This window comes from Amblyomma maculatum, chromosome 1 (genome assembly GCF_055883805.1).
Source record: "Amblyomma maculatum isolate TAMU_Amacu chromosome 1, ASM5588380v1, whole genome shotgun sequence".
In the NCBI taxonomy this organism is placed as follows: Eukaryota; Metazoa; Arthropoda; class Arachnida; order Ixodida; family Ixodidae; genus Amblyomma; species Amblyomma maculatum.
In genome coordinates, this window is record NC_139344.1 from 60,452,300 (window position 1) to 60,470,108 (window position 17,809).

A 17,809-nucleotide genomic window follows, 5' to 3' on the forward strand; every position below is an offset into this window, starting at 1 on the left:
ACTGTCGCGCGTCGACGAACGTTATGGGGGCTGCACTGCATCGGTGTCTCACATGGTTTCCCCAGGAGAGCCCCCTTAAACACAAACATGCCTCTTGCAGGTGGTATAGTTGGCAGGTGGCATGGTCGTGCACTAACTGATCGTCGAGTTGGGTGACGTCACGAGACCACTTGACATGACAGAGTTGGCATGTGCTGCCCACTCTGCAGCACCTTCAACTCTGCAGTTCTTCAGGACCTTTCGATTCGGAGGTAGACACGCTATCCCTAGGCCACGCAGACACATTCGTGCGGCTTGGTTAAAGCAGGGATTTATATAGTATGTCGGGTGGTCTTTCACAATATTTGATAGCTAACCACGTTATTTATTTATTTATTTATTTATTTATTTATTTATTTATTTATTTATTTATTTATTTATTTATTTATTTATTTATTTATTTATTTATTTATTTATTTATTTATTTATTTATTTATTTATTTATTTATTTATTTATTTATTTATTTATTTATTTATTTATTTATTTATTCAGATACCCAAAGGTCCACAGGGGGCATTTCATAAGGGGGGCATAAGGCAGTACACAATTCTCCGTGAAAAATGAACACAAACAATGTTGATGGTGAAGTCGCACTCAGTAAAAACACGTCCAGAGACATTATAACACAGTTTCCTTGTAAAGGCGCAAAATGCACTCGCGGTGACACGCATACAAAAGAAAGAATACAGCGGTGGCGAATGAATCGGCAAAGCGGCCCAATATACTCACAGCAAGTGTGGCGATTCCGGGAAAGTTACTAATGTTGACTGAAATAAAGGTGATACTGTTATCACGGTGATTCTGCGTGGTAGGTAGTTCCATTCTTTCATTAATAAAATTAATGGAGAATGTTCGTACTTTTCTGTCTGGGCAAAAATGGGGTTAGCTTTATCAGCATGATCAACGCGATGTGACATGTGAGGTGGCGGTAAAATATGCGACCGGGCGAATGGTACGCGGCTAAAAACAGTACTGATGAGCATGTGTGAAAAAAAAAAGTTACATATTAAATATGCCACGATTCTTGTTTTTAAAGTAAGCAAAACCAATAAACTCGAACGGAAGCTTGATATTTGTTCTTTATTTTTTTTAGTTTCCTAATCAGCATTCTACGCAGTGATAAATCTGGTAAATGAGTGAGACTTTCTTTACCGCAATTAATGAAAGGGGGGTTTCTGAAGGTGCTCTACAACTTTCCAATTCACATTTTTGGTCTAAGATGAATATTCAATAAATTAGAAAAATTAACATAATTAGCTAATTAAGTAATTGCAAAACAAAAAAAAATGCCTGTAGTGCGCAAGGAGGCTGGCAGTTGTATGCAACTGGTTTCCCTGACCTTCCTCAAATATATTATTTTGTAACCCTTGGTTCAAGTTAGCTGGGACACCCGGTATATATATATATATATATATATATATATATATACCGGGTGTCCCAGCTAACTTGAACCAAGGATTACAAAATAATATATTTGAGGAAGGTCAGATATATATATATATATATATATATATATATATATATATATATATATATATATATATATATATATATATATATATATATATATATATATATATATATATATATATATATATATATCAAGAACAGCATATACCGACTACATAAAGTGTTTCGGGACGGGGACATGGTCGTGCTTTTCAGAACGCGTCACGGCCGACGCAGACACTAACCACACGCTGAATTCGACGCATCGATACTTAGCAAATACGCTTTATTAATAGATGTTTAAGGGGTATCAATACCTAAACAATGCGCTTCAGTCTCGCATATTGATTAACACGTGATATAATCTTTCATGGCCCGCTCTCGTATGCGAGATCATTTCGGTAGTATCAAAATATTTTTTGAGGCAGCTTTCCGGTCAGTCACCGACCGTACATGTTGGCTTGCGGCTTCACGTTGACGTCAGTGCATAGATTAGTAAAATATTTTCTTCGCAGAGACAAACAACTCGGACGTATTAATTGCCCGGTCTGCACGTTCACTGTATTGCAATAATTGGTCGAACGGTGACGCGACTTCAGTCAGTGCCACGGCTGTGCAAAATACTTGGTGTCGCTGTATATTCTGAAACAAATTTCTTTCTTCTCCCTTTAAAAAACGCGCGCAGAATTCCTTGTGTACCTGTGACCATTTTCTTTATTCAAGTCGCAGAGCGGCCCAGAAAGTTGCGTAGAGAAAACTGGCAGATTCTCGCGGCACAGAGAGAGAACTGGGTGCTCGCTTACCGCTAAAGCCGCTTCTTAGAGCCGAGTTTAATCCCGCCTTCGCAGTGACAAGCACGAAATGTACAACTATGGGCCTGCACTGAAAATTATATGCGACGCGAGGCTAGGCGAGCATAAGTTTTCCATTCATAGCGGTCGTCCGCGCCTGTCGTCTATATAAAGGAACACGCGAAGGGACGCCGAGACGTGCTTCCCATACACCCCAGGCTGCACGCGGACGCAGAGCTGCGGTTGCATCCTCCCGTTGAAGCGGCACGGGCGCGATTTACGTATAAAACCAAAATGGCAGCTAAACAAACAAGCAAGCACGCAAATAGAACGAAAGAGCACGTGCATAGCCCTCGTTAGAATTTAGCATCCGTGCTCTCCCGCTTTTGAATTTATTTTGCCTCCGCGAGAAATAAAATTTAAAAGATAAACTTCGGCCGACTGCAGCAGAGGAATGGGGGGGGGGGGGGGGGGGGGCGTCTATGCAACGAAGTGAACGAGAAAGGAGTGCATCGGCCTTGTTTAGAAGGGGAGATGAAACCGAGAGCTACGCATGAATTTCAGACTCGCGGTATCGACAGTTCAACTTGGTGATCGCGCGCGCTCGTGTATGAGCGCGCGCCAATTCGATTGATTTCTTGCAGCACGTATTAATATCGTTTTCTCGCGCACCGAGCCAGTCCGGCAGGGCCAGAGTGTCCCGACGCCGGTCCACGGTGTACGCCGGCCGCGCGAAAGAGCGGCACGTGTATATACTATACTACGCGCGCTCTTCGCTAGCGGGCTCGCGCAGTGGGAGCGCGGGATCGACCAGCGGGAAGTGCGCTTTCAGTTTGCTGCCTTTTTTCCCTTTTAGTTCCCGTGGCTGCCGAAACCAGCCTTTCTTTCTACTCGCCCTTTATCTTTTTGTGTTTGCCAGATATCGGCGACGGGGTGAGAGACAGGGCCAGGTGGACCCCGTAAAGAGCCGCGCCCGTTTGTCGGCCGCTTATACCGACGCATTCATTATGAAGTCGCCCCGCGGACGCTAATTTGCGAGATTAAAGGTTTGAAAAATAAAAATAAAGAACCCCTCCTCCTTGTCATCCAGAGAAGAAGCGGCGGAGCTGGGAAGAATTTGCGGCTAGAGCGTGCAGAGCTCGCGCGGCTACATTGGGCTCGCATTCTTATTTGGTTGTCAGTGCACGCGGCAGACTAGAATTATTTGCGGTAAACGCACACATGCGTCTGGAACGTGAGCAGTGGCAATATTTTTCTGTACGATGCAATTTACTGCAAAAAAAAATATGTATTGCACGCATTGTCTCGACTACGCTATAACATGTATACCCGCGGCGACTGCGAAATGCAGTATTTCAAAAAGAAACAGCCGCAGTAAGCTGCCGCGGGCAATTGAGTAACGCTTAGGTAACGAGCGAAAACCTTCAGCTGTAGCGTACTCATTAAAGAAAAAAAAAAGAGGAAAAACACGGTTTAGAATGTTTTAGTGAAGCAGAGCCCTCGACTCCGTGGCACTGTCATCAAGCGTGTGATTACACGTACAGGATAGGCATATTGAAAATAAAACGGCTTCTTTTGTCCAGGTTGTGTCAAATACGCTGTCTCTTTTTTTTTTTTTTTTACGATTAAAAATGACAAAGAAGTTCAAGCTTACCACCTTCTTGACTATCTTGATGGTTGTGATAATGATAGTGATGATGGTGGTAGCTCTCTTTGAGTAAGCTGTTGTTGTCGCTCCGCCAAAAAACTATCCGCTTCGATTTTAAAAAAGCGCCCTGGCTAGAGTGATTTTTCCCACAGAATGCCAGACCTAAGAGTCATATTTTCTAAGCACTGCGAGCATTCATGATGTTAGCACACTTGACTTTTCAGAGTTGCCGCACCCTGAGCTTTCGCGGCGGCTAACTGACATTACAGTGTCTTATACCAATGATTTGTGGCTAACCTTTCAGGCTCACGTGCAAGATTGCGCATCTGATATGTTGTAACAAAACTAAGGCAGTCAGAAGAAAGACCTACGGATATCCCGCGAGATGATTCATAGAAAGCACCGAGTCACGATCGTAAAAAAAAAAAAAAAAAAAAAAAAGAACGAAAAAAAAAATTAAAGCAAACACAAATCTCCCGTACCACTAATAGAATTCAGGGCCTTTGGCGTACATTAAAAGATGCAATAAAAAAAAATATTTAAACGTTACTTTGAATAATTTAATCAGGACAGCGTCGCGTGAATTCTGAAATTATTTGAACAAACAGAAGCGCCAGCATATTAACATGCCATCAGGTAGCTGCTTAAATAATAATAATAATAATAATAATAATAATAATAATAATAATAATAATAATAATAATAATAATAATAATAATAATAATAATAATAATATGTTATTATTATTATTATTATTATTATTATTATTATTATTATTATTATTATTATTATTATTATTATTATTATTATTATTATTATTATTATTATTATTAATTGGTTCACAGGAAGAGAAAGGCGCAGTATCTGTCACACTTGTCTCTGTGGGCACCTGAACCACGCCGTGAGGGAAGGGAGGAAGGTGGGAGTTAAAGTGGAAAGAGAGGAAGAGGAGCCGTAGTGGAGGGCTACGGAGTAATTTCTACCACCTGGGTATCTTTAACGTGCGCTGACATCGCGCAGCACACGGACGCCTCCTCGTTTCTCCTCCATCGAAACGCAGCCGCCGAGGTCGGGTTCGAACCCGGGAATTCCGGTCTGCTTAAAATAAGAGAACAGTTATAAGGCCGTTGTCAAGCGTGAGGACCGATTTGAAGTGGTCGCTAAAAAACTGTTCTGCTTAAAATAAAAGAACAGTTCTTTAGCGACCACTTCAAATCGGTCCTCACGCTTGACAATGTTCTTATACTAGCCTTAGTAACGTTTGTGCCCGATGAGTAAAAAAGAAAAAAGAAAAATAAACTAGATGAGATCACTATCGAAATGTCGATATTTTAATTTTTACAAAAATACTGACACAGAAAAGTCCTGCGACCCGATAACATCTTGAACATATTTCTGAAACGGTACATCGAATGGGCGTCCAAATACTCACTGCTTGTTTACACAGTCTTTTGAAACGGGTCAGATACGCATTGATGTAAAACGTTGTTAAAGTTATACCTACATTTAAATCAGGCGATCCCTCCAGCCCTTCTAACTTTCGCCCAACATCTTCCACCTCAAAAAATACTCGAGGACCTTGTTCATAAATATACTGTCGCCTTTATTGAAGAACATAATATGCTGAATCCTAAACAACACGGCTTTCGGGAGGGTTTGTCTACTTCCACGCAACTAGCAGAAACTGCTCAACCTGATCTCAATTTTATTGACTAACGCGGACAACTCTTTCTCGACCTCTGGAAAGCAATAACGCTTCCAACCGCATATTTTACCCACAATTACAATATACACTAGGAACTAACGCTATAGCAAAATGAATACAATCGTATCTATTATGTCCGACACCAATTTCTCCAGCACGAAGGTCAATCCTCCAACTACGTCGAAGTTTACCAACTACGTCCAGGTTCTGTACTAGCACCTCTTTTTTTCCGCTTGTACATAATTTATATATTACATAACAGAGATTTCATAGTTCGCATGTTTGCAGGTTACTGCATTAAGCGTTAAAAAATAGGGACCACCACTAACTTACTCTTCGTAACAACGTATTGACTGATATAGCAGAATGGCAGTGAAAGCTCACAGATTACCATTAATCCCAAAAAACTGGCATATAAGTAGGGGACAACGAATAAAAAGGCCTTCAGTTTCGCTTATAAAATTAATCTAAACGAGTTGAAATCAGTGGGCGAATTTAAATATATTATTGTTCCTTCCTTCTGGAGCAAGCAGATTTTCTGCGTAAAAAATAAAGCTCTTACAGCACTTTTCTCTTTAAAACGATCTATCCTGCCTGAATCCCTCACTACAAAGTTACTGGATTACGTATTCCTGGTTTGTCTTATCTAATTGTGATATTACACATTTTTATTTTTGCACAGGAATCATTTTTTCAACATATATTGTCCCCCAAGCACTACCAATGCTTACTGTTTCGCAGCAGCAGTGACTGATTTATTCTTGTACATTCCTCCTTTTCCGTAGCAGCCTCTAAAAGAGGCTAACAGTATGATAACGTTTTGATTAAGTAAACAAAAAAGTTTCGCTTGACGAATTAAATAGAGTTGTCTACGATTAAATTAACTTCAGAAGGATGAAACCCATCTTACCGCACACAATTCGAATTCACTTGAAATCCTCTTTCGCTAGACTGAGCCTTATGAGCGCTATAGGCTCAGAATACGTACAGGCGTGCGCACAACGACTCTGTCCAAGACCTGTAAGAAAACACCTACTTCATTCCAATATCTCACTGCATCAGCAAAAGCGCGCTGCGAAGACTGAAGCTAGGTGCTGGCAACCTCTCGCATCTTCGGCTCGCAAGACTGACAAAAGCGGGCCACAGTGCTGAGGGGCGCATTTGAATGCAAATTTTAGCCCTTCGACGGCGCAGGCTGAGCTCCCCCGCTGGTTGCAAGTCAATGCATCTTTGGATTTGGTACCGCCAGTAAAGCCTCCTTAGAAACGAATGACAAAGGGGCTCGCGTGTATGCGCCCACGAAAGCCTAAACATGAGGGCATTTGTTTTTCAGGCGCGCGTAGAGCCTACGAATGAGAGGCACAATTGAGAACTGTTGCAACACGAAAACGTGCCTCGTTTGTTTCACAAAAGCGCGCGGGTGAGTAGAAATCTTGAAATCTGTAAGTTGCTAGCGCCAGCAGTGATTTTAAAAGATGCTGCAGCAGCACGCTTGTCTTCGAGATAAACAGGGTGTAGCCTCCAAAAGTACAAAACTCTATCTACTGGCCCTACGCCTCATTCTCTGCCGTGCGTCATGCTTGCCACGCCTTCTGCCCGCACCGCCGTATCGTGCGTCTTTTTTGTAAGGGCAGAAAAACTTCAGGCAAAAACAACCAGCGGGACACCCGTACGGACGCATGTCCAACCTTCCGTCTCATGTCCTTGCTTTACCCTCTGTTTACGTTCCTACGAGGGGATTATTCGGGGCTATATCCAGACCTAATTGGCGTGACATCCTGCGATTTTTTCTTTTTCTTTTTTTTTTTGCTGATGCTAAAAGAACGAAGAAAACATCCCAGAGAAGTCACCTGATGAAGTGGGATTGCTCCACTTAAGAAGCAAAATACTGCCTGCGTACCGCGACGAAAGGGGCCATGTTACTCTGTTTTTTACCTTCAGTCTACAAGTACACAGGATTGACGAGAAAAGTAAGAAAAAAAATGTTTTAGTTTGAGCTCATTGATCAAAACACGAATCACCCTGTACTGGTGCACTGGCATTATATTATCAATGACAAGTGTACACTGTTCTTTACAGCACCTCTGGACGCCTCAATGCGTAAGTCTTGCGGTAGACAAAAACATGTCCAGCAAACCTACGAAACGACAATCAAAGAGCAGCCCTTCAAATTGTGCGATTCTATTGACACGTGTTGTCAACCAGTCGACCAAAATTATCAGCTTGACACACCTACTGCGCATAAGCGTTTCGGGAGCTTCTCTGCAGCACGGATCTTACTGAGGGGCTGCACCCTTTACAGGCGTGAAAAGGCAAAAGGTCGCCGTGGACAGAATCAAGGTTCAGACTGGCCCTTCTGTTGTTTGCCTCGTAGACGCGACGAAATGAAGCAATATATATCAAAGCCATATGTCGATTAATAGTGCGCACTAGCGTGTTGATTTTGTTTTTGCTTTTTAACAGACCCGTTTTCAATCCATTCCTTCCTGGAGCTCGCCATATGAACACTACAGACGTGAGTTCGATACCGAGTTCAGGTGCTGAGTTTTCCGCCCCCGTGTAGGCCTCACACGCGCACAACACACAGTGAGAGATGCTCGGGCGTGAGTTCAAGGGTTGCAAGCTACGCATGTGGCTGCTGGTCTCGCGCAAGTGCCGTTCCGTTTAACCCCCTTCTATCCTACCGACGCCGCTGCCACATTTTCTGATGAATGGTTCAAACAGGCAAACGAACCGCTTGGATTCTTTTTTAGACAAGTATTAAAAGTTAATTTAGGCGTCCATTGGTTTTATAGAAACTTGTTGACAACGCTCAAATATTTATTCACCGTTCGAGTTTTCACGACCGATTCGCGAAAAAACACCGCAAAGTCTTCTTGTTGCAGCCGGAAATCTGCACCTGCTTCGAAAAACACTCAGAACGCTGAGGTGAAAGGAACATGTTCATTCTTCTTTTGGTTCTTCTGGTTCCCTACATAGAGTAAGGCAGCTGTACACCTCAAATAAAGCTAGCGACAGTGGATATAATACATCGTACACGAAAAGACCAACATGGATCAATGGCATACACGTCCTGAAGTAAGCGATGGAACTTCTCTCCTTTAGTAGCTCCCAGAGCTCGACATTCGTGCTCTCCAAGTGCGTGCTGCAACAAGAGTATTCTGCAGAAGCCGCACAAACAGGGCCCGACGGGCGACGCCTTCTTGCCCCCTTTGCACTTTTTCTTTCGCTCCATTGTAGGATTGCCGCTCATTGTAGGATTGCCTTCAAAAGGGAAGATTCTGCTTGCCAGCTGAATGCTTGTAACATTAGGCATTATGAGCGGCCAGGAAAGGGCCTCGCGCGGCAAAAGCCCATTATGTGGCCCTTTTTTGTTCGTTTGTTTTAGGACTGATGTAGCTGAGGCTCAAAGGGAGCACTTCAGGTGAGGCTCAAAGGAAGTACCGTTGCAAGACAAACTGAACCACCTTTGCAGGCTGCGAGGTTCAAAACTGGGTTTGGGCCCACCGCGGAGGAGGGGCGCAGCGAGGTTTGTGGAGCTTCTCCAAAGCGCGCACCCCTAGAAAAGCCGAGCGTCAGGCCGGGGGACGCTTGTACCCGTTTTTACCGGCAGGTGTCCGGCGGTGGGTTTCGAACTAACCATCTCCCGCAGCCAAGACGGGCGCTCAATGACAGGATTAGGGAGCATGCCATGGCAATATCGGACAAGTCTGGCACTAATCTCGCGGTACACTGCAAAGGCTGCGTTGGTTGTAGAGACCAAATATGCCCAGCTGACCTTCATACTGTTAAGGTTATGAAAAAGATGAAGGATAAGTTAGCAAGGGAAATTTATGAAGCATATGCAATCTGCGACTCGGGAGACCAATGTGTCAGTATTGCCTTCAGTGGTTTTGTTGAAGAATGAACTAGAATTTCTGCGCAAACCGGCAGGATGTTAAAGACAAGGAAGAAGTTGGCTGCAGGCGTGAAGTGAAGGGAGAAGATGTGCAGGTTCTTGTCAGTATAGTTGTCAGTGCAGTGTTGTCCTTGTGTTTGTGTGTGCTTCTTATGTTTTGTGTTGTTACCTGCTCTGCTGCCTTCTTCCAAGAGATGTGTGACCAACTAGCTTAACGTTCAATTCTTATATTGTGCCTTACTACTGTGCCGGAGCACCCGAGTCCGATCCCGACCGCTGGCGGCTGCGTTTCGATGGAGACGAAACTGAGTGGCATCCGTGGGCTGTGTGATGTCAGTACACGTTAAGAACTTCCTGGTGGTCGAAATTAGTCCGGAGCCCTCTACTACGGCACCTCTTTCTCTCTTTCCGCGTTCAATGCCACCTTCCTTACGGCGCGGTTCGGTTGTCCACAGAGCAAGTGTTACAGATACTGCGTCTTTTCTTTGTTGTGGACCAATTATTATCATTATGAAGTTGCGTGTATGTTCACTGCAACAACGATTCCTCACTGACAAGAAACAAGTCATTTTGGGAATCCGATATGGGGGGGTCATGGGTCATTTGCGTAAGTCTACGAGAGTGAACCAGATGCGCGTGAAAGAAAAAAAAAAAAAAACTTTATAAAATAGTTCAGTTCTTTTTTTTTTTTTTCTATTTCGCGTCATGAAGGACCATCGAACAACTCTGACACGGCCGGAGAAAACCTGATAACACGCTGCTGTTCGCAACGCACTAGCGCGATTCCTTAAATATGTGCGCGGCGATAGGTACACGAAAATGTGTTGCAAATGTGGTCCTAACAAGTTACTGCGTGTTACTCAGTAGTGACATCTGGCAATAAAAACACTAAACAACTCGCGGTCGATTACAAGCGGCGCGGCGCACGCCAGACGTTGCGTGCGAAGGAGCGCCTTTTTATTCGATGGAAGTGGATTTTTTTATATTTTTTTGCGTACATTTCCCCATATTCTTCCTTGCACGTGCGCGCATTCGCTGCTGCGTAAGGATTCGTGTGCTCAGCGAGAATATTTGCGAGTTTTTATCCCCCTTGGGAACAGAACAGTCGAGCAAGAGTGAACGTTCGGAGCGCCTAGACGCATTATCGATATGCGGACGTGGCGACGAAAACTGCACATCCGCGTCTCACGTCGCCTGGGGCTGTATCACTTATGCCGGCACAGGACGTATTGATCGCGCACTGGAGTGTACGTTGGCTGTGGGACAAGGCTGCTAGCTCTGGAGCCGGAATCTGAATTCCGCATCGCTGAACTTTTTTCGCCCAGACACGCTTCACCAGCGCCTACGCAGAGTTTCTTCGACAAATTGGCCGTTATATAGCACGAGGACATGAGTGAGTATTAATAGTATTTGAAGAAACAAATACGCTTGAATATTCGGAGGTACGAACCGGAGAAGGTTCGTTTACGTGGATCCTGTGCACGAGCACGGGTTATGACGCCACATGTCAGGTACAGAAATCCTGACTATAGAACACGTTTACGCAACCTCGTTTCAGGCAAGCAAAGATAACTATATGGTCCTCGGCGCCGACGCTAGACAACACTGCGCGCGCGAAATTTGCGACTTCTAGTACGGGCGCTGAGTTTACGGGCAACGCCTACCCACCCGACCAGTAAATTCCAATCCGACAAGCTGACTCGACCAGCTGCTGTAGGGCTCAAGTAAAAGTAGTCACCAGTTAAAAAAAAAAAAAAAACAATAAAGAAACGAAACAATAGAAAAAAAACGAGATTTACAAAAAAAAAAAAAAAAAAAACTAACGAGACAAGAATATATCAACGGTTTCTTTTTCCTTTCTATTTATCCCCTTTTTTCTGTACTTTTAAAAGGGTGTTATTTTCTCGGAATAGCAAAACCTCTGAAGAAGACTCACTACCCTCTACGTCCGCTGTCATGAAGCGACGACTTGAACTTACGAGATATTCATTTGCATCGTTGGTTGACCCATGCTTCATGAGATCGTTAAAATAGTGATGCGATGATAACGTAGCACATTTTTTCCCCTAAGAGAACAGCGATAGAATGAGGATAACTTCAACGTCTACAGCTTTATCTGACGGCACAAGTGCAGCGGAAAAGGGTAGTGCATCCTTCATTGCGAAAGATGTGGGCAAGAAGAGTTCCGCGCCTGCTGCCAATGAAGCGCGCTTGCACTTTCAACGATTCTCACGACTAATATTCACTTTGTCGATGTTTGCAGGAACTGAGCGGCGTCTTCGACCCTGGACGGAAGACATGTATCCCGCCCTTTCCTTAGTGGTCCTTTACGCCATCGCGACGAACAGTAAGTACCTCCCGGACTGCAGCCACGCGATAAAGACCGAACACATTTTATGACACGAACACAATATGTTACGTAGATGCAAGCAAGAAAGGGAACGAGTGAAGGCTGCACTCCGAAGCGAGAGGAACTTCGCTCGCATCGGAATGCGGCCGAGAGCCGACAAACTGCCGCAAACAAGCAAGACAAAGCGGTTAGAAAGAAAAACGAAGATGTGTGCGCCATCATATCAAAATCTAAGAACGAGACAAAGAAAAAAAAAGCAGGAAAAAAAAAGCTCGGACTTAAGTTATGGCTGAACGGGAAAAAGGAACGCCTCAATCCGAAAGTTTCGAGCCGCGTTGGTCGTCGCGCGTTTTTCTTACGCAAACTGAGATTCCCCTCTTTTTCTCTTTCCTCTCCGCCCCTTTTTTTATAGGACACTCTCGAAAGTGTTCTTTAAAAGCTGGTTTTCCTGTCCAATCCAGGCGCTGCTCTTCAATGGGACAAACTTTACGAGGGAGCAAAGCGATCAAGCTTAAAAAGGTTTTCCTTAGAACCGAATAAATCTCCCCTTTACGCAGTGACTGTTTACTTTCTGTTTTCATTCCCTCTCTCCCTCCTCACATCTCTTCTCCACCGTGCGCGCAGGCGCAGTTTAAGTTGCACCTGCTCTGATGCGGGGGTTCCCGCATTTCGGCCTCGATCCGTCCTCTTCACGTTTTTTTTTTTTTCTCTCTCTCTCTTTCTCTCTTCGCCAAGAGCAGCAAATATTCTTTATGCGTTTCTACGTCGCCCAAAATATTCATGAGTTCTGCGATCGAATTCTTGCGTATGCTGACACGTGCTGCTGCTCAAAAGTACGGTCCCCAAACGAATTCGTGTTGTTTTAGTTCATTTGCTCGAGTGCTACATAACTGACACCGCTGTCCTGGTCGCATTCGATTGTACTAAGTGACGGGCCGGTTTCTTAAAGCGGCTCCTCGATGAAAGGAGAGCGCTGCGTGCGGGATTTCGGCGCCGGACGCGGTTCTATACACCGCCGTCGTCACCTCGTCCGTGCAAGAACTTCGTCTGGCCTGTTTGTTTGCTTGCTTGCTTAAATGATTGATTATTTGTTTCTTCTCTTGCTCGTTTGTTTGCGCCTGGTGGTGAAAATGTACAGTGTAACGGCTAATGGCGTGGGGACGACACATTTCAGCCGGCGGCAGGATAGCACCCGTCACGGCTTGGAATTTGCCACTGATTCCGCGAGGAGCTCGCAAGGAATGTGCGGACTTCTTTCGCAAGGATCCCTTCGCGCTCCGCGCATCTGCCATTAAACTCAGGGTGCGCGCAGGTAGTGATGAGAACCTTAAATTTTTAGATGTCCGCTTCTTCTGCGGGGTGCCTGGCGAAGAATAATGGAAGAGTTAGGGTAAGTGCCGTTAAGTTTCGTTAGAAAATAAGCCGTTTGCAGCAGCCATAGGGCACCTACAAGGTCCCTATTGGAAGATGTAAACTTGTTCCATGTGCGGAGGAGAGACAAAAATAGGAGGCACCGACGGGAAGTTTACGTCGTCCCTTGACAGACAACCGCGTGTGTCTGTGTTTCACGACTGCGCCGTCGTAAAATTCACTCAATTGAACAACGATATGGTGCCTCCTTCTACAGTCGTTCTTCCTCGCTTCCAGAGCGGCGCTGCTGTCGTCGTGCGTGCTCAGAGTTTACAGTCTACAACCGGGGCTTGTTTCCGTGAGCGCTCAATCAAGGCGCGAAAATGAACATGCTACCCTCATTTAATGTTAAGCTCTTCAGCTTCTGGCAGTTTTGTACCGGAGCTTGTACAGCGTAACGAATACACTAACAACGAAAAGTGGCACATAGAAGAACGGCCATAGCAGTCGAAACAAAATGTCGTCCAGCATGGGGCCCGTCTTGTCCGCAATCTCCCGTCCTTGTGCCACCGTTTTCCGTGCTGCAGTGTTTTAATAACAACTGGTCCCAGCAAGCACATTTAATCCAGGAACGCAGTTAACGCCTACTTTGGCGATGGATAATGAGGGCAGCTATATGTGCGCTAGTACTGAAGTAACAAGCTTGGTTTCGCTTACCTTTTTAAAACAACAAAAGGAGGAGGTCATGAACGGAGGAAATGGTCGTAACTTTCGCGCGGAGCCCTCCGCCTCGCTCCGCGCAGCCGTGCTTAGTGTTGTGAGGAAAAAGAGGATATGACGAGGGTAGACAAGGTAACTCGGTATAGCTTTTAGCAATGCGAGAAGAATGATGAACAGGGAATGTGCACGCAGTGCTGCTGTATTCTCATCCAACATTCGGCGGACATGGCCACAGTGTTTTATGCCTAGCACCTGAAGAGCAAGTCTGCTGAGCTGGCTAATAGCATAATACTAATGCAGGAACAATGGGCGCATTTTTGCGAGTGTTTCCCATGAAGGAAACAGCTGACAACGTGTCTACGAATGTTAGGTCGAGCGAATTTTACAGTTAGAAACGACATGCAGTGCACTGAGTAAGCACCGAGTGCTTGTCGAACTCGCTGCACACATTCTTCAAACAAATGCCTCTAGCGAGAGTGCCTTGCCGATGGCATGGCAAATTAATACCCTAGTCACACGGTCATTTTCAAAGGCGATTGAGTCGATAGCCTTCGAGATTTTCAATCGCGATCGAAGTCGAAGGAGTTGTGCCGCTGCTACACGGCAAAACTCGAAGTCTATTGAAATAGTTATGGTGTTTGGCGCCAAACTTTTGTGGCGCCACTACTGTTGCCTTCGGTTTTGCTTAAAGAACTAATATCTCTCTATAAATGCAAAGTAAAATGTAACTGTTACCTTAACTGCAGGTGGCTTAGTTGCTTTCAAAGACAACTTTGTTTCTTTTTTTTTTTATTTAACTCGCTGGCGTTTATACGGCTGTGCTTTTCATTGCGTTTGCATTTCTCGGCGGCGCATGTTACAGGGGTAGAGAGTACATAAATTATTTGCTTTAAAAAGAGCGATGTTTTTTTTTAATTATTACGGATATTAATATTTTACCGCGTAAATTAAAGATATAAAATAACGCTTGTTCACATTTTTGTATCGTAAACGCGCTGTGCACGTGTGTACGTGACGCTCCTCGGGTCAACGCTAGCAACCTTGCGCGACGTTCGAGGGCCTTCGAGATCTCGATAGAGTTCTGGGCTGCTCCGCTGACTCGATAGAATATCGACTCAATTGTCATTGAAAACGCCCGTGTGGCAGCTTTCGAAGGCCTTCGAGTCGATAGGCAGTCGTTTCGAGGGCCTTCGAAATGCCCGTGTGACAGCCCTGTGTAACCTACAGCTTGTGTCAACGAGCCCGAAACCATGGTTCTAAACGGTGCTCACACGTTAAATCCGACTGTAATTGACCGTCGGCCCTTTGGCTATATTGTGCGCCTGGCTCTCGTTATTAATAAGTAAGCATTAAGTGTCTATGTTTGAGGTTTGGCGTTCCCAAATGTTGTGTACACGATTTCATGGCAACCGAACGAGTTAAAAAAAAAAAAAAAGAAGAAATGATTATACTAGATTGAGGATGAAAAAATCTCGCGTGGGAAATTGTATGAGTAAAATTGAGTAATTATGGTAATAAATTATAGCCAGAAAAGTCAGTCAGACGTCGAAATAGTCAGGCAGAGTAGTGGCGACGTCCAGATGTGACGTCACACTTCCGATCATGTGATGTGTGGTAGGTTCACGTGGCGTGTGGTAAGGATCATGTGACTGGAAGTGTGGCATGTCTGCATGGAGGAAGGAAACAACCTAGGAGAGGTCCTTGCCATTCCCAATGCATTGGAGAAAGTGTGGCGGAAGTGACATCAAAATTTAGGGTTAGCCAAGTCGGGCCATTAGCAACGGCGACGCTGTTGCTATGAAAACTCGGGCCACTAGCAACAGCGTTGCTAAGGGCCCTAGGTACGTACGTGAGCGTCGCGGAGAAAGAAAATGCGGAGGGTAAAGGAGGAGGAGAGACGTTGCAGCGTCCGGTCGCGGCGCGGCCGCGCCGGCTTCAAAAAAAAAAATGACGTCAGGGCATCTCCTAATTTCTTTCCTTCCTCCATGCATGTCTGCATGTGTGCCACGTGACCGGAAGTTGGGCGTTTGAGAAAAAGCAAAACAAAATGTGTAAAATTGATCACAAAATGTGGAAAATATCGTGTAATCGAAGAAAATCGAACATGCGCAGCTTGCTACACAACGTCGTCAACGACACAGCTGCTATCATAATTTCCGAAGTGTGAAATCTCTACAAGGGGGCGTGCGATATACCGTATGCAGCAGCAACGCTAAGGCTTGCGCATCTTTCCGGTGCAGATTCGCCTGTGCTCTCGGAATTTGCCGAGGTCACAGACATGATCCTGTCGTAGAAAGTTCGCACGCGAACTACATGTATCTGCTATTGAACGAGCTGGTTTATGACAGAGAATAGAACAGCGCGCAAACACGCAGGGGCGAGACGAGTAAGATGAAAAGAGCAAGCGAAGAGAAAACAGCGTCTGATGGCATCTGTACTTTCTTCCCCGTCCCTGTGTGCTTTCGCGTCGTTGCTTGTTTTTTCAACCTTGATAATTTTCTTCAATCTTGAAGCTGCCAGCTGTGGCTTCTAGGCAGAATTAGTCTTGATAAAAATTAAAGCTATAAAGGAGGCATGCATGGTCAGTCCGAATAAACGTAGCGGACATTCAGCAAAGTACTCGTCGGGCTGAAAGCCGGATAAAACTAGTGTAAATTACTTCAGCAAACAAGAAGGAGCGAATTGTAATATTGTAACGTAACGTTACACAGAAGGCGCTCTGGCACCGAAGAACACCAACAACCAGTCAGGTCAGCACGAAAGCGGAGCACCGTTTTTGCTTCGTCGTCTTCTCCGAATCGCCCGTTCAAATCTTCGTCGTCTATGAATGGCATGTGTCAATATTAGGCTAAACTAAGCAGGACACTGTATCTTCGGGAAACACTCCTCTCTGGCTATCGATTAAAAATATGGTACTTTCGACTGCGAAAGAAACGAAAGCGACGTCCCTGTGGCGAAATGTAGCGAAATGCCAAAGGGGCTCAAGTGCATCACAGCATGTGGCGCAGTGTTTCCAGCCAACCTCAGCACAGTTCGCTTGTGGTTCTTTACGTTCACGCTATCCGATAATCCCCTTTCATTTTCGTATCTGGCCCGTGAGATGGCTTCAAGTATCTCACATTATATTACGCCCCTTTTAAATAAAACAGAATAATAGGAACTATGCTGGAGAGAATTCTGGAGTCAGCGTCCCGTTGCGCTGCTAACGCGATATTCAGCGCACTGCTCGACTAGTCGAAGCATGTTTTGTGAGGAAAAGTTCGAGAAACATCCAAGCTGATACGTGTAGTAGGCACAGTAGGTAGGTCTGGTCGTATACATTAATCGCCCTGTAGAACGCACAGAGGGTACGAGGCGGAGGAGCATCACATGAAACGAACGCAGTATGCAATCGCACTGATACTATGCAGATACCGAAGAACACATTTGTTATTCTTTGTTTGTATTTTGGGATGAGATGTTTGTTTGTTTGTTTGTTTGTTTGTTTGTTTGTTTGTTTGTTTGTTTGTTTGTTTGTTTGTTTGTTTGTTTGTTTGTTTGTTTGTTTGTTTGATGGGTTTAACGTCCCGAAGCGACTCAGGCTATGAGTGACGCAGTAATGAAGGACTGTGCAGATTTCAACGACCTGGGGTTCTTTAACGTGCACTGACATCGCACGGGCGCCTTGCCTTTCGGCTCCATCGAAAAGCGGCCGCCGAGGCCGGGATTCCATCTCGCGTCCTTGGGAACAGCAGTTGAGCGCCGTAACCACTGCGCCACCCCGGTGGGGCACACTCGTTATGCAAGGCGACGGTTCGCTCGAACGAAGTGTGCGAACATCTGAAAATCAATAGTTATAGAGAGACCGTGTTGCAAATA

The 17,809-nt window shown here is 44.9% G+C and overlaps 1 protein-coding gene across 3 annotated transcripts in view; it reads left to right on the forward strand.

Annotated features, from left to right (window-relative positions):
• The window catches only part of LOC146202542 (uncharacterized), a 142,872-nt gene that overhangs the window by 108,619 nt on the left and 16,444 nt on the right, over window positions 1-17,809 (forward strand). For all 3 annotated transcript variants that reach the window (XM_084588209.1, XM_084588208.1, XM_084588207.1), the window contains one exon: window positions 11,795-11,878. In XM_084588209.1, the coding sequence (XP_084444335.1) occupies window positions 11,830-11,878 (49 nt within the window). In that variant the 5' untranslated portion in view covers window positions 11,795-11,829. The remainder of the gene's footprint in view (window positions 1-11,794; window positions 11,879-17,809) is intronic.